This window comes from Littorina saxatilis, linkage group LG8 (genome assembly GCF_037325665.1).
Source record: "Littorina saxatilis isolate snail1 linkage group LG8, US_GU_Lsax_2.0, whole genome shotgun sequence".
Lineage (NCBI taxonomy): Eukaryota > Metazoa > Mollusca > Gastropoda > Littorinimorpha > Littorinidae > Littorina > Littorina saxatilis.
The window spans coordinates 14,908,086-14,923,384 of record NC_090252.1 but is presented as its reverse complement, the minus strand read 5'-3'; the positions used below and the strand labels follow the sequence as shown (position 1 = coordinate 14,923,384).

The 15,299-nt window shown below is 43.1% G+C and overlaps 2 protein-coding genes and 1 long non-coding RNA gene across 3 annotated transcripts in view; 1 reads left to right on the top strand and 2 right to left on the bottom strand.

Moving 5' to 3' along the window:
- The window catches only part of LOC138974523 (pleckstrin homology-like domain family B member 1), a 504,261-nt gene that overhangs the window by 333,236 nt on the left and 155,726 nt on the right, over positions 1 to 15,299 (bottom strand). The gene's annotated exons all lie outside the window — the stretch shown is intronic.
- LOC138972871 (uncharacterized) overlaps positions 5,063 to 15,299 on the bottom strand; it is a 19,233-nt gene continuing 8,996 nt past the window's right edge. Inside the window, exons 3-4 of the mRNA XM_070345541.1 lie at positions 8,915 to 9,292; positions 5,063 to 5,584 (exon numbers count right to left, since the gene is read on the bottom strand). Coding sequence (XP_070201642.1) covers positions 5,166 to 5,584; positions 8,915 to 9,292 — 797 coding nt within the window. The 3' untranslated portion in view covers positions 5,063 to 5,165. The remainder of the gene's footprint in view (positions 5,585 to 8,914; positions 9,293 to 15,299) is intronic.
- LOC138972858 (uncharacterized) lies at positions 11,466 to 13,374 on the top strand. Its single transcript, XR_011457785.1, has 2 exons — positions 11,466 to 11,570; positions 12,244 to 13,374. It is a non-coding gene; the product is annotated as an uncharacterized lncRNA (long non-coding RNA).

The following is a 15,299-nucleotide window of genomic DNA, read 5'->3' as shown; positions in this document are numbered from 1 at the left end:
ACCTTTCACTGAAGATGCCAACACACACCTTTCACTGAAGATGCCAACACACACCTTCCACTGAAGATGCCAACACACACCTTTCATGTTTCTCCCCGAGAAACCCTTCCGCCCTTAGCGGAAACAACCGTCGTCAGCTGCGACCGGTATCGATGAAGACTCCACTCGTCTAGTCATCTGCACCGATGTGGTCCCTTGCTCCCACCATCGTCCCGCGCTTCTCCCGTGTAAGGACCCTCCATTATACGCCATGGAAATCCCTCATGGAAACTCCTAAAGAATTTAACCAAGTCTTAATACAACATTCTCTAAAACCATCTCTTCTTCCAAACGCTCATGTGCCACTCATACATTCTCGTTCATTCCACGTTCACATTCCGTCCACAGTCAATATCCAAACTAATACTTAATCTATGAATAACACTTCCCATACAAAGCATGACCGTCTTAAACATAACATAAATGCGTAGCAATTATGTTCAAGAAATTCCCCATGAAAAACCGTGAAACAATTACATCAAGAATTTTCTCAACGCTTCACACTAAGATTTGGTGCACTTTACATACACTAACCTTTACGCCCCAGCTATGTATTCCAACGTCAATAATATACAACATAGTAAATCATTTACCTCAAGAGACCCGTCTCTTGAAAGAGTACTTGTTCCCAGAACAAGTCTGACACGCGTCGACAACCTTCCCGGTTGAAAATATCAAACGCTGTGACGTTATTTACCCCTGACCAGCTACATGTCTCAAACACAGCTCATCTGAAGCTAAAGCCAGTTTTGCGTGGAACACACGAAACACGTGAATAACGCTCTCCAGTCTCTACTCCTCGCCTGTACAACATTTAGGGAGGTTAAAAACACGACGTGGTTTCACCTCACAAATACGCTACTCACATCTTTGTGACACGGAAGAAGTGTCAGTCTTTTCTCTGGTGGGTTTTTTTGGAAATAAGCGTGGACAGCCTGTTCACATTCTGCATGCTTATAGAACTCAACAGAGTTAATCAAATGACGAACACTAAATTAGCAATGCGTTGTTCATGTCTAACCAGTAATATTACCAGCTATTGTGTTTTCAGCGTAGCAATAGGGCCCGATATTTAGACGAGACAAGTATAATGCCGACGAGTCGAAGACGAGTCGCATTATACTTGTTCGAGTCTAAATATCGGACCCTATTGCTACGATGAAAACACAATAGCGTTTATATAGCTATTCTGACATTAAATTATGTGTTCAAATCATGTTTTTGTCAGCAACAAGTACCAGAATGGTCCATGTCGTTGATTGCAGACGACGGATCCCTTTCCGCACGAAGCCACGGAAATAACCGAACATTGAAAAACCCACGGACATGTATTACGGAGAAAACTCGAGATAACCGGATGTTTAGCATTATGTCAATATGCTAGGAATCATATGACGTCATGACGTATCATGCTTGCCTAGTATATTGTACTAGAGGAATACCCGCTTCGCCGGGTAGCCGGCATGAAATATTTATAGCCGTACGCCGGCTTTGCCGGGTCCGAACAATGGACCCGCCAAGCTTAGGTCCCTCCCAGATTCGTGGAATGCAGCACGAAATGATTCAGTGGCCATAATGCCATTCCTGACCATATCGAGTCCCATCCTTGTCGACGAATGTAACCGTGTTAATCACCTTTGGAGGCGAACTCCACTCAAACAGGATTGAGCAATTTAGAGCTTATCTCTAAGCCCTTTTGATCTGTTATGGCTTCTCAAAGGAAGGCCAGTACATACAAATACACAAAAGCCGCCAGACCACATCACAAACAGAACTGAAGAATCCACAGGTGTTGCCCACATAGAGAGAGAGACACACACACACACACACACACACACACACACACACACACAAACACAGAGAAGCCGTATATATAGAGAGATAGATGACAGTGTATTTTTCGCGTGGCTATAAATTGATTCGACCTTTGCACTTTTACAGTGAGGATAATTTACGGGTCCAATTTACGTTCTGGACACTGCGGTGACCTTCTAAAAATAGTAACAGAACGCCGGGAATATCCGAAGATGCCCCACTCATACTATAGTGCACCATACGAAGGAAGGGAGGTAAACGCTGAAAACCTGGAGAAGATAAGGAATAGTTACTTATAATGGTGAAATGAACACAAAAACCAAAATCGGTTCAGCGCTGCGCGCTGAGCTGAGAGCACGTGTTGAAATATCTCATCGATGACATTGTGTCCGGGGTGTAGCTGAATACGGTGTCCAAATTTGAAAAAGATCCACCGAGAACTTTGGCGTTGTGATGCGGTGTAGCGGCTTTGGTGTGTCGGTATGGGGGCCCGGGTAGCTGAGGTGGAACCAAAATCGGTTCAGCGCTGCGCGCTGAGAGCACGTGTTGAAATATCGACCAGGTTGTGTCCTGTCCCGGGTCTACCTGAATATGCCCACCAAATTTGAAGCAGATCCATCGAGAACTTTGGCCGTGCATCGCGAACTCACACACAGACACACAGACACACAGACAGACACTAGTCGTATATATATATAGATGTTCGAAAGTCTGACTTCTGTTGGGAATTCGCGTGGTGAAGACTGCGGTAAATCTGTAGATGATAAACGAACAAGGATTGTCTCAGAAGAAACGACTAAAGTTTCAGACCGGTAACTTCATTTCAACATTGCACTATGCAATGGACGTTCTATGTGACAGGAGAGTTTGCTGATTTTGTGTTAAACATTGGAGAGATCGTCTGCTAGAATCAGTGATTGCAGCTTCTGAAAATTTGCAAGGTTTGTTGCCTGTCGAAGAACTGGATTTTACACGTAATGTATGTCATGTACAGTAAGCAACAACAAAAACACACACAAAGCAAATGGCATCGTCTGTCGGCTAGTCACAGAAACAAACCTGGCGAGGTATGCGTGTACTTTATACACGTGGAAGAAACCGGAACCATGCGTCTTTGTTTACGACAATATGCTTTTGGATATTGAGTAAAATGGCCGACTTCCGCAGCATTATGCTTTGATGATCGGAAGAGACCATCCAATCACAGCCCCCGAATTCCCCCACGTGTTCATCAGAATAGCTATATAAATGATTAGTTTTTGGCTCACGTAAGTGTTGCCTATGCGATCGTAACTTTGTCTGTCTGTGCGTGCGTGCGTGCGTATGTGAGTGTGTATGTCTGTGGTAGAAACTCTAACATTTGAAGACGTCACATTACATTGACGTCACATTATGACGTAAGAGGGTTAGACGTCACGCGAAGGAAGTACTGAAAGTCTCGGTCATTATTATTTTGAGCGCGCCGAGACTAGTTGGCAGTCGTGTCCTTGTAAGTAGGCTACATGCAGACAGACAGATCTAGATCTAGTGTCTCGCTTTCTTGCACAGTTTCACCTATGCTCTTTCTGTGTGTGTGTGTGTGTGTGTGTGTGTGTGTGTGTGTGTGTGTGTGTGTGTGTGTGTGTGTGTGTGTGTGTGTGTGTGTGTGTGTGTTTGTGTGACAGTGTGACGGAGTGATTGAGTTTGTGTTACTGTTTGTCGATTTCTTACGTGAGCCTTGATGGCTTCGCCTCTTGTTAAAGGCACATGTACGCGCTCCCGTGTTTACAAAGTGTAGTTTGCCCATAATCGATGTCAAACGCACCATAAGACCATATAATGACGATATGTCACCATGCGCGGACCATAATACATGTGCATTACAGCTTGTTCTAGCCTCTGAAAACACCACGTAATAACTAGGTTAATTTATGCACTCGCGTGAACAAGCCAACTGTCGAGCTTCACAGATGTCGTCGTTGGGTAGTTTTGGGTTTGTTTTACGACCATAGGAGGATTTTTGAACTGTAAATGCACTCAGCTCCAACAAAAACGCAAAACGAAGGCTGTGAGCTGCACTGTGCCTTTAACAATACGGACAAAAATCACCACATGTACTGACCACACAAGACAAAAACTTTCATACTGGGGGAGCGAGCCAGTCTGAAGAGTACTCGGGTCCAGCGCGAGCGTTTTTTATAACGCTAAATTGTAATCTGTATCTGGTTTTTGTAGATATGGAGAGGAGGAGAAAATGTCTTGAGTTGTTATTAAAAGTCTATTCTTGCAGGTACCACGTGCTCGCTGAAGGGGGAAGTTAGATATATATGTTTAAAGGTGGTAAACGGGGGATTGTTGCCATGGTCACTGCACCATCTACTCTGTTTCAGCTTGCTGGAGTGTTGCTGGAGACTTCCTGGAGGTTTGCTACCTAGTTTCTACCTGCTGGAGACGTGCTACACTTGGCTACACGTTTGCTGGAGACGGGCTTCGCTGTTGCTGTTCTTTGCTGTACGGTTGCTGTTCTACGGCTGTTACTGGTGTTGCTGCAACTTTCACCTATATGCACTACTGCGCCACTGTTTCATCAAATGGACCCTGGCTACACTGAGAGTTGAGTGCACCCATGCGTAGACGCCCCCCACCTTGTCATCTTTCTAACCCTTTATGAAGAACTTTGAGTTGTGACAACGTGGAGTGTTAACGCCTGTACAGGCTAAGACTTTTTTACAGAGCAGCTAAGTGTTTTCTAACTTTACACGGTTCAGCGTGTTCTTATTATTTCACAAACCTTAACTGGCTTTTTGTCAGTTATCTTTGTTTTACGACTCAAGTCGTAAAAACACTTTTGGCTTCACGAGAAGATTGAGGTGGAGAGTTAGTGTATATAAACAGACGTCTAGAACTTATACTTTTGTTAACTCTAACTTTGTTTGTGACTGCGAGAGTGGATCGTGGTGTGGTTAGTCAGTTAGCAGTAATTGACCGTTTTAGGTCATTCATTTGACCATTAAAACGTGACACGCACACGTTTTATCGGGGAAGCTAAGAAAGCAGTATTACAGATGTTCGCAGTTCTTTCATGATAAAACGTGTGATTTTCTGTAACGACAGAAAAAAACGTTCGAAGTAAAAATTATGTTTTATTCTATACGACCCACATGTTACCCAGCCCTGATCTTGAAATTTGACAAGGGTAAACTGCAATCGGTAAATATATCTCAAGGTCTTCAAACTCTAAAAGTCTTTATTTCAAGGTAAAAAGAAACACTGTTCATTGCTAAGATTCGCTGACCGCTCAGGAGAACCCAAAACGATGACACCTCTTGACTTCAGTCGCTTAATGCCACACTTTGCTCTGTGGCTTCACTGGCCTCTGAGCCACCCACAGTGGACTCTTCAGGCTGAACGTCAGTGTTGCTGTCATCAGTCTTGCCAGTGGACTCTTCATCGCTGCCAGCTGCCAGAGCACCGCTATTAGGAGGAGGGGCGCTGTCTAGAGGGGCGTTGTCTAGAGGGGCGTTGGGTAGAGGGGCGTTGTGTAGAGGAGCGTTGTCCACAGGGGCGTTGTCTGGATGGGCGTTGTCTGGAAGGAGTTTGGCTGGAGCGGCGTTCTGCTTACCCGCTGACACACGTTTCCTGATGCAGTACACTCCGGCACCAACTGCTGCAATGACGAACACACCGCCTGCCGCAGCCACACTGATGACCAGGCAGTTTGGTGAACTGTCCGTTTTTGTAGCAGTTAGATCTGTGACATAGATGCATGGGGCTACTTGACGATTCACAACAAAAAAGAAGGGCAAAGCCCATACGACTCACATGCTTGACCTTGACCTTTACATGAGGGTCAAGGTCAAATAACTAAACCTAGCAATGACATCATACACTAAGAACTGCTTTACACATTTTTCCTACCAAAATACATGTGACCTTGACCCAAGGTCAAGGTCATCCAAGGTCATGCAACACAAAGCTGTTAATTCAAGACATAGGAAGTACAATGGTGCTTATTGGCTCTTTCTACCATGAGATATGGTCACTTTTAGTGGTTCACTACCTTATTTTGGTCACATTTCATAAGGGTCAAAGTGACCTTGACCTTGATCATATGTGACCAAATGTGTCTCATGATGAAAGCATAACATGTGCCCCACATAATTTTTAAGTTTGAAACAGTTATCTTCCATAGTTCAGGGTCAAGGTCACTTCAAAATATGTATACAATCCAACTTTGAAGAGCTCCTGTGACCTTGACCTTGAAGCAAGGTAAACCAAACTGGTATCAAAAGATGGGGCTTACTTTGCCCTATATATCATATATAGGTGAGGTATTGAATCTCAAAAACTTCAGAGAAAATGGGGAAAATGTGAAAAATAGCTATTTTTTAGGCAACATTTATGGCCCCTGCGACCTTGACCTTGAAGCAAGGTCAAGATGCTATGTATGTTTTTTGGGGCCTTGTCATCATACACCATCTTGCCAAATTTGGTACTGATAGACTGAATAGTGTCCAAGAAATATCCAACGTTAAAGTTTTCCGGACGGACGTCCGGACGGACGGACGGACGGACGGACGGACGGACGGACGACTCGGGTGAGTACATAGACTCACTTTTGCTTCGCATGTGAGTCAAAAAGCATTACACAACATGTATGATGTGCATGCTGAGTTAAAGCAATACTGAAAAATAATGTTGCTAACAGTTTTATTTGCTTTGCAATGTAAACATTGCAAAGCAGTATGCTGCGATTTAATCTGTATTCAATAAAACGCCTGTGATTTCCATTTTGCTTGAGTTTTTAATTCACGTGTGTGTTGCCACTTTAACCTAATTCACGTGTGTGTTGCCACTTTAACCTAATTCACGTGTGTGTTGCCACTTTAACCTAATTCACGTGTGTGTTGCCACTTTAACCTAATTCACGTGTGTGTTGCCACTTTAACCTAATTCACGTGTGTGTTGCCACTTTAACCTAATTCACGTGTGTGTTGCCACTTTAACCTAATTCACGTGTGTGTTGCCACTTTAACCTACGCATTCCCAGTCAAGGAGAACAACAAAAGCAATTGCTTACACGACTCTCCTTCGTCATTTCCCTTTCCATACGGACGGACACATAATTATGAATCCTAATACTTACCAATTAAATATATATAACTGGACATTTTTAAGTGCCTAACCTATGGCTCTAGTGCCTTTACAAAAGAACGTATACAAAATAGAACAATTTAATGTACAACCTACATAAAAAAAATTAACAATACGGACACAAATCACCACATGTACTGTCCACACAATGCTATACACACTATATATGCACACAAATCCCATGACCTCCCTTCTTTGTCTCTGTTACTTCAGTATGGGTATATATGTTGTATTTTTATAGCTCAATAAATACATCATGGACTCCAAAAAATATATGATAGTGCAGATTCCGATTTGGGCAAAGAACTACTTTCCTCCCGACCTTTGACCTCGCGCCGAACAATGTGACACATTTGTATGAAGTTCCAAAATCGTATTGCACGGCTCAGAAAACCATATCAGTTGCACGCAAAAATGAATCTCAGAACTGATCTGATGTATGAGATGCAATAAGCAAACGTTTCTTTCATTATGAAAGCAATGCAGGTCGAAAAAAACGAACATTCAACTTACAAGATAACCAGATGATAGCGAACCAAAACAAAAACACGAGTACCCTCCCTTGCATCGTTAGCAGACGACTTTTGAGAATCTGTCGGTAGTGTGTTTTGGTGTGCGTCTTCAGTTTCTCTGGCAGTGTCGGTGTGGGAACTGACAGAAGCTAGGGAGCACAGATAATAGAAGCCCTGTCACATAGACTAATCACACAATCAATACACATTTGGCTCATGTTTTAGATGACAATTTCGAGTTTGTTAGTCAAACTCAAAGCAACAACACTGTCACTGGTGACATGCGCAGCGAGACCGAGAAGCGTCCTTTACCTGGCACGGTTGGGCTTCGCTATCAAACATCGGCTGTTTCACGTGTTTTGCGAGCAAGTCTACTCTTTTGCCTGGCTCTGCAGTAAGTCCACATTGGCGATGAAGGTATCCAAGAACTTAACATGTGTGTATTTTTCCGTAATCCAGTCATATTCCTTCAAAATGCAATCAATCGGCGGTGACAATCGGTCGCGTTTTCCTCACACCCATACCAGTTTAAGTTCATCCATGCAAACACACTCGCAAAACAGTTTATCACGTAGATACATTTCAAATAGGGAGCAAATGGTTAAATCTAAATCTACATATTTGTTCCCTAAAATTTGCTTCTCTGTCAATAAGCCTAATTACACACGTTCGAGAAAAACAACGTGGAATCGATTCTGAATCGAGTAAGCCAAATGGGTCCCAAACCCGTTTCGCCCGTTCTGCCGACCTGAAACGCAAAACAAAAGAATTGTGCGCTTCAACTAAATTAATTTCTATACGACTTCATTACTTTCTTGCAATTTATGAACCTTTACTTAAAGCTTTTAAATGGTCTGAAAGTAGTGTTACCGCGTACTTATCGATGCACTCATTCGTTTTATTTTTTCAGCGACGGTCACTTAGTTTAAGGTTGCAAAAGGGCTAAGTCTCGCTGGCAACACTGTTTTACCCTGCACAGCTCGCAACAGTGCCGCTAGTAGTCTACACTTTGTGTTTGATGGTAGAATGGGATATACAGATTACAACACTCGTGGTTTTTTATATGGCTTGTATTTCAGTCAAGACCCAGCGGGAATATCAATCGAGAGCCACTCGCCAGAGGCTCGTGTCTCCCGATGATATTCATCCGCTGGGTCTTGACTGAAATACAAGCCATATAAAAAAAACACTCGTGTTGTAACCTATACATACTCAGCGAACACTTTTGCGGGAGAGGAGTACATGCAGAAATGGAATGGAAAAGACATTAGGCCGGGTTGGTGTAATACTTTAAAAAAAAAATTCAACTGTTGTTTGAAAGAGCTAAGAGAGAGGTGCAGTGTCTGACAGAAAAAGTCAGGTGAGCCACACAAAAAAAGCATTCAACGGACAAGGGAAAAACATCAAGTTCGTACCGATAACTTTCTTGTTCTTGCAGTCCACCTGTGCATACTTGAGAGAAGCTCCCCCATTCAAACAGGGAACGTCGCAGCCCCAGTAGCCCTTGTGGGCTTTGTGGACTTCAAACGTGTAGCTGAACATGTGGTGAGTAGAGTTCCCTGCTCCACACCCACACGGTCCAGAAGAGGTGCACTCGCCGAGTATGTCAGAAACCGTACACACCGTGCTGTAGGAAGTTCCGCCATCGACACTGTGTCGGAAATGCGTCTTGTTGGCGTAGCTCGTCGCGCATGATGATGGAAACCTGGACTTTTGCAGAAGGCACTGAATGGTGACGGTCCTCTTTACTTCCCAGATCTCGGGCAAACACACGGCTTGAACTGCCTCCCGCTCTGCACATATAGGTTTTGATTAATAACGCACACGCACACGCACACGCACTCTCTCGCTCTGCACATAGATGTTTTGATTAAAAACAACTATTATCACAATACTATCAAATCCGGAACGTTGTTACAAATGTCCAGATCTCTTCCACATGAATAGGACATTTCACCGCTATCCGAAATTTGAATAGGAAATATTACATTTTTAAATGACGAATAAGCTAAAAAAAAATTTAAAAAACACGCACGCACGCACACACACGCACACACACACACGCACGCACGCACACAAAAACCAGACTCAAACGGCACACATACGTGTGCCTACATACTAATAATAATAATAATAATACGAATATTTATAACGCGCACATATCTCACCAACAGGCGACTCAAGGCGCACATACACTCGTTCACACACACGGAGACTTAAAGTCACTAGCACACACACACACCATCAAACATTAAAATATGTACAGTTATTCAGGGTGGGATGGGGTGGGCAGTGTATAATGCATGGATTATTTGGAAAAAAGGAATGTCTTGAGTGCAGATTTGAATGATTCGAGGGACTGTTGTTGGCGGAGGGGGAGAGGTAGTGTGTTCCATTGGCTAGGTGCTTGGAAAGAAAATGAGCGTTGACCTGCTGTTTTGAGTTTGGTGTGGGGGATGTTGAGCTTGAGGGAGTCGGCAGATGATCTGAGTGTTCGTGAAGGGACATAGAGAGAAAGAGAGTCGGAGAGATAGGCAGGGGCGAGACCATGGAGGCATTTGTAGGTGAGAGTGTTGATTTTGTAGGTGATACGGGCAGGAACGGGCAACCAGTGGAGCTGATTTAGGAGGGGGGTGATATGATCTCTCTTTTTCTTTCGTAGGACAAGACGGGCAGAGCTATTTGGAATGCGTTGGAGACGAGAGATAGAAGAAGAGGGAAGACCCGCCAAGAGAGAGTTACAATAGTCAAGACGTGAGAGAATGGTGGAAGTGACCAGTTTGGCGGTAGCATCTGTGGTGAGGTATTTGCGGATAGTGGCGATGCGGCGGAGTTGGAAGTAGCAGGTGCGAGAGACAGAAGAGATGTGTTGTTTCATGGAAAGGGTGTTGTCTAGAGTGACTCCGAGGTTTTTGACAGCAGAAGACAGAGGGACAGAAGAGTCAGAGAGTTGAAGAGAGTCGGAGGTGGCTTTGGAGAGTTTGGATGTAGTGCCTATTAGGATAGCTTCAGTTTTGTTGCTATTGAGCTGAAGTTTGTTTTCTGTCATCCAATTCTGCACGTCAGTGATAGTGTCAGAGATAGAGGAAAGAAGAGATTCAGACTGGTCAGGGGAAGAGCTGTTGTGAAGTTGAGAGTCGTCGGCAAAAGAGTGGTGGAGAACGTTGTGTCGGTCAAGGATGTGGTCAAGAGGTTGAGTGTAGAGAGTAAATCGATGGGCTAAAACCAGAACCAATTACCTCAAAATAACCTGTTTTGCAACTTTATAGTTATTTGACTTATGGTAACATGATTCTCACTTTCTGTAAAGGATTCTTGAAAATCTTGCATAATTGCGTATTTATAAGTCATAATTTGTTCTGGCTCCAAGCATTTCTCCTGCTCATCTTGGAAGCAGAACCCTCTAACTCCATCCAGGTTGGAAGCAGAACGTGCTAAGTTCAGTTTAGTCTGTTCTGCTACTGAGGCCTGTGGGGAAAGGGGAGTGTTTCACAGCGAGCCAGATGCAGCCATCGTCACCTGACCTCTTCTGCTTGCTGTGTCACAGTCATTTTTCCTGTTCACAGCGCAGCCAGATAAGCGCACATTAGCGATAGTGGTATCTGGTCTTGACCCTTTCTGTGTGGTGTAGGATTTCCTCCAGCACACAGAATAGTGTAACTAGCAGTAGTAGAGTCTGCTGTTGACAGAAAAAGGAATTTGATAGACTGTGGGAACTAAAACAGGTCAGTGACACCTGTCAAGTGTCAGTATCCGAATTCCTGACTCCGGATGTACAGGGTTGAAACACAATTAACTTTCCTGTGATAAAGAGTGAATGAAGAATGAATTGGAAAAGATGCAGTCCCTTGATATTGAGGGAGGAGGGTGGTAATAAGGGGGTTGGGGCCGGGGAAGGGGGTTGGTGGTAAAGTGGGTGCAAGGGGGTGGGGTGGGGGGGGGGTGGTGTCCTAAACAGACAAAAGGATGGTCCACTTTCTGAAAACAATGGAACAGAGAACAGCTCTCTGCCATTTTTACATCTGCTGCACAGTCAATTTGGCTGTTGCTCGAGTCAGGACACAGATTCAAGTGAGTATCTTCAAGTATTATGTTTTTCCCCATTTGAACAGACCATAAAAGCTGAAATTCAGATTCCTTTTTTAAATATAGGGGATTAACCTTCTGATTCAGTCTAAATCCTGTATCTGCAAACTGATTCCTAGCTTTTTGTGTTTTGTTTTCCTAATTGTAAAACACAGGTAGGTAAATGTGTTTGTTTCAGCGTGAATGTTCTTGCGCGCGTGTGTGTTTGTTTGTGTCAGTGTGTGTTTGTGTGTGACGGTGTGTGCATGTGCTCATGCCTTAATGTTGTAGTGTATCCATGCAGCTCTTTAGTGTTTGTTAAAAAATTAAAAAAATGTAAGTGAGTGTTTACAGTATTTGTGTATGCTTGTAAAGATGGATAGATGAATGATTTGGTTGATGGATTTTGTCAGTTTAATTGACTCTAATATATTTTGTTATTCAGAGGTTATCACAATGTCAAACTGATGAGCATGAGTGGTCAGAGTGTAATCAAGTACTGTTTCATTTGTTTGTGTGAATAGAAACACGAAAACTATCCAAAGTTTTAACGCAGAAGCGATAATACGGAGGCAATTACCTTTTTTTTCATTATCGGTTAATAATTTTAAAATAGAAGTACATGTAGTAATTGCCTGTTCAAAGGAGATAACATTCATAGTATCCATGTCTTTTGCAGACGCTGTTTGAAAGGAGATGAATCATCAGGCCGTCCAGGCAAGTAAGAAGCACCATGCATTTCAGGAAACTGTCCTTCGGATTCACGGATTACGGTTGCATAATCTCCTTTCTGCCAATGCTAAAAGTGAAACCTGATGACTTTGATGCGTCTCCATTGGCAAAATCTACCCCAAAATATGACGATTGTGCTGTTTCTTCAATCGAAGATCCTTTTGAGAACATGGTGAATGGGGGTTATCCTCCTGTTCGAGTCATGCATCAACTCCAATACTTGCTGATTGTGATTCCACCCCTCAAAAATGAATCAAGCTACCCAACTCCTGTACATCTTTCTCCTGTGTGTGCTTCCACAGTTTCTGTTACCCTGTAGGTGTATTCACATCAGCTTGTAGTATATATGTCAGACACTGCTCCTTTAGGTGAAACTACCACAGCATCTCTTCCATCTGTTTATGGAACCCCAACAAAGAAAATTCTGTCATCGATGAAGGAAGCATCCTATGTGACACCTCATGAGAAGAAGTTCAGCCGAACTTAAAGACTCTGCAACCCGGGACTACGAGAAAAGGTGTGTTCGAAAAGCGAAGACACTCAGAGATGAATTTTACACAGGAATAACTGGTCAAACGGCAAAGACAAAAGCAGTACAGGCGGTCGACTGTTAAAAGTGCAAAATGTGTATTATTTATTTCGACCTTTGTGCACAACATTTTTGTGAAGAGGAAAGTACAACAAAAGGTAAGAATGCCAATTTGTTTTCTTGATAATGAACAGAGTAGCATGCAGTCAGGATCTAAAGCTCGTGATTTTGTTACCATTTGCATTGTGTGGTTAAAATGAGCCTTCAGCCTTGTGTTTATTTGTTTGTTTGTTTGCTTGTTTGCTGCTTTGTTCGTTTGGTTTGTTGTTAGTGTTATTGGGTGTGTAGTTTTGTGCGTAACGCAAAACGATATGAGCTGATACAACATAAGATTACCGTTGGGATTTCTTGAAAAACACAATAAAAAAAAAGTATAATGATTTCAGAGAGAGAGAGTTTTGTGTGTGTGTTGTTTTTGTTATGTGTTTTTTTTTCGCTATGAAAAGTACCGGCAATTTAATTTTTATTTATGCGTGTTGCGTTCATTAGGCCACACAATGAATGAATACATGAGTCCTTGATGATATTTTTGCAAGTGACTTGACATTTGTTTGTTTATGACGGTAATAAACTTTGACAAGAAGGGCAAAGCCCATACGACTCACATGCTTTACACATTTTTCCTACCAAAATACATGTGACCTTGACCCAAGGTCAAAGTCATGCAACACAAAGCTGTTAATTCAAGACATAGGAAGTACAATGGTGCTTATTGGCTCTTTCTACCATGAGATATGGTCACTTTTAGTGGTTCACTACCTTATTTTGGTCACATTTCATTAGGGTCAAAGTGACCTTGACCTTGATCATATGTGACCAAATGTGTCTCATGATGAAAGCATAACATGTGCCCCACATAATTTTTAAGTTTGAAACAGTTATCTTCCATAGTTCAGGGTCAAGGTCACTTCAAAATATGTATACAATCCAACTTTGAAGAGCTCCTGTGACCTTGACCTTGAAGCAAGGTAAACCAAACTGGTATCAAAAGATGGGGCTTACTTTGCCCTATATATCATATATAGGTGAGGTATTCAATCTCAAAAACTTCAGAGAAAATGGGAAAAATGTGAAAAATAGCTGTTTTTTAGGCAACATTTATGGCCCCTGCGACCTTGACCTTGAAGCAAGGTCAAGATGCTAAGTATGTTTTTGGGGGCCTTGTCATCATACACCATCTTGCCAAATTTGGTACTGATAGACTGAATAGTGTCCAAGAAATATCCAACGTTAAAGTTTTCCGGACGGCCGGACGGACGGACGTCCGGACGGACGGACGGACGGACGGACGGACGGACGACTCGGGTGAGTACATAGACTCACTTTTGCTTCGCATGTGAGTCAAAAAACGATTTGAACTAATGTACAGTATAAGCTTTGCTTGGAAGCAGAACATGCTATGTGTGAGGAGGCTGCTTCTGACTGCTGTAGCACAGGCCACAGTGGGGTCTGTGTGGAAGTCAGAAGCAGCTATGGTGCACTGGGCTTTTCTAGCTCCAGAACTGAGAAAAGAGCAGGAGTGTATTCTGGAAGCAGAACAAATTATACCTTTTTTGCATATGAAAAAGTTGTTCAATTAAATTGATTACTAGTGTGCATGACCAGTGTTTCCTCTAAGTCAAGTGTGTAAAATATGAGGGCTACAATCCTGTGTTTACTATTTTTTATAAGGGGTTGAAATCTTCAAGTGGCCATTTCTCAAAATGGTGGAAATCCAGTTAGATGGTTCTGGTTTTAACCCATCGAAATAGTACAGGCCCAAGGACTGAGCCCTGAGGGACTCCGCACTCAAGCCTGATGGGGTCAGAGTTCAGTTTGTCAATCGAAACAGTCTGGTAGCGGTCGGTAAGATAAGAAGAGAACCAAGAAAGAGCTGTGCTATGGATACCAAAGGTGTGCTGAAGGCGTTGAAGGAGGATGTTGTGGTCGACTGTGTCAAAGGCCGCTGATAGATCAAGTAGAGCAACGGCAGAGATTTCAGCTTGGTCAGTGGCAAGGAGGAGATCATTAGTGATTTTGAGAAGGGCAGTTTCGGTGGAGTGGTGAGGACGATAGGCAGATTGAAGCGGAGAGAGAAGATTGTTGCAAAGAAGGTGAGAGTTGAGTTGTTTCAGGACGACTCTTTCAAGGAGTTTGGAAATGAAGGAAAGGTTTGAGACAGGGCGGTAGTTGCTGAGGGTATTTGGGTCAAGCGATGGTTTCTTCAGTAGAGGTTTGACAATAGCAGTCTTAAAGGAGTTGGGGACAGTGCCTGTTTGCAGAGAAGTGTTGATGATTTTGAGAATAGAAGGGAGGAGTTCAGGAAGACAGTCGGAGTAGAGTTGTGTGGGAAGAGGGTCAAGGTCACAGGTTTTCAAGGTCATTTCTTTGAGGACTTTCTCCAGGTCAGTGAGAGTGAGAGGCTGAAAGTGTGT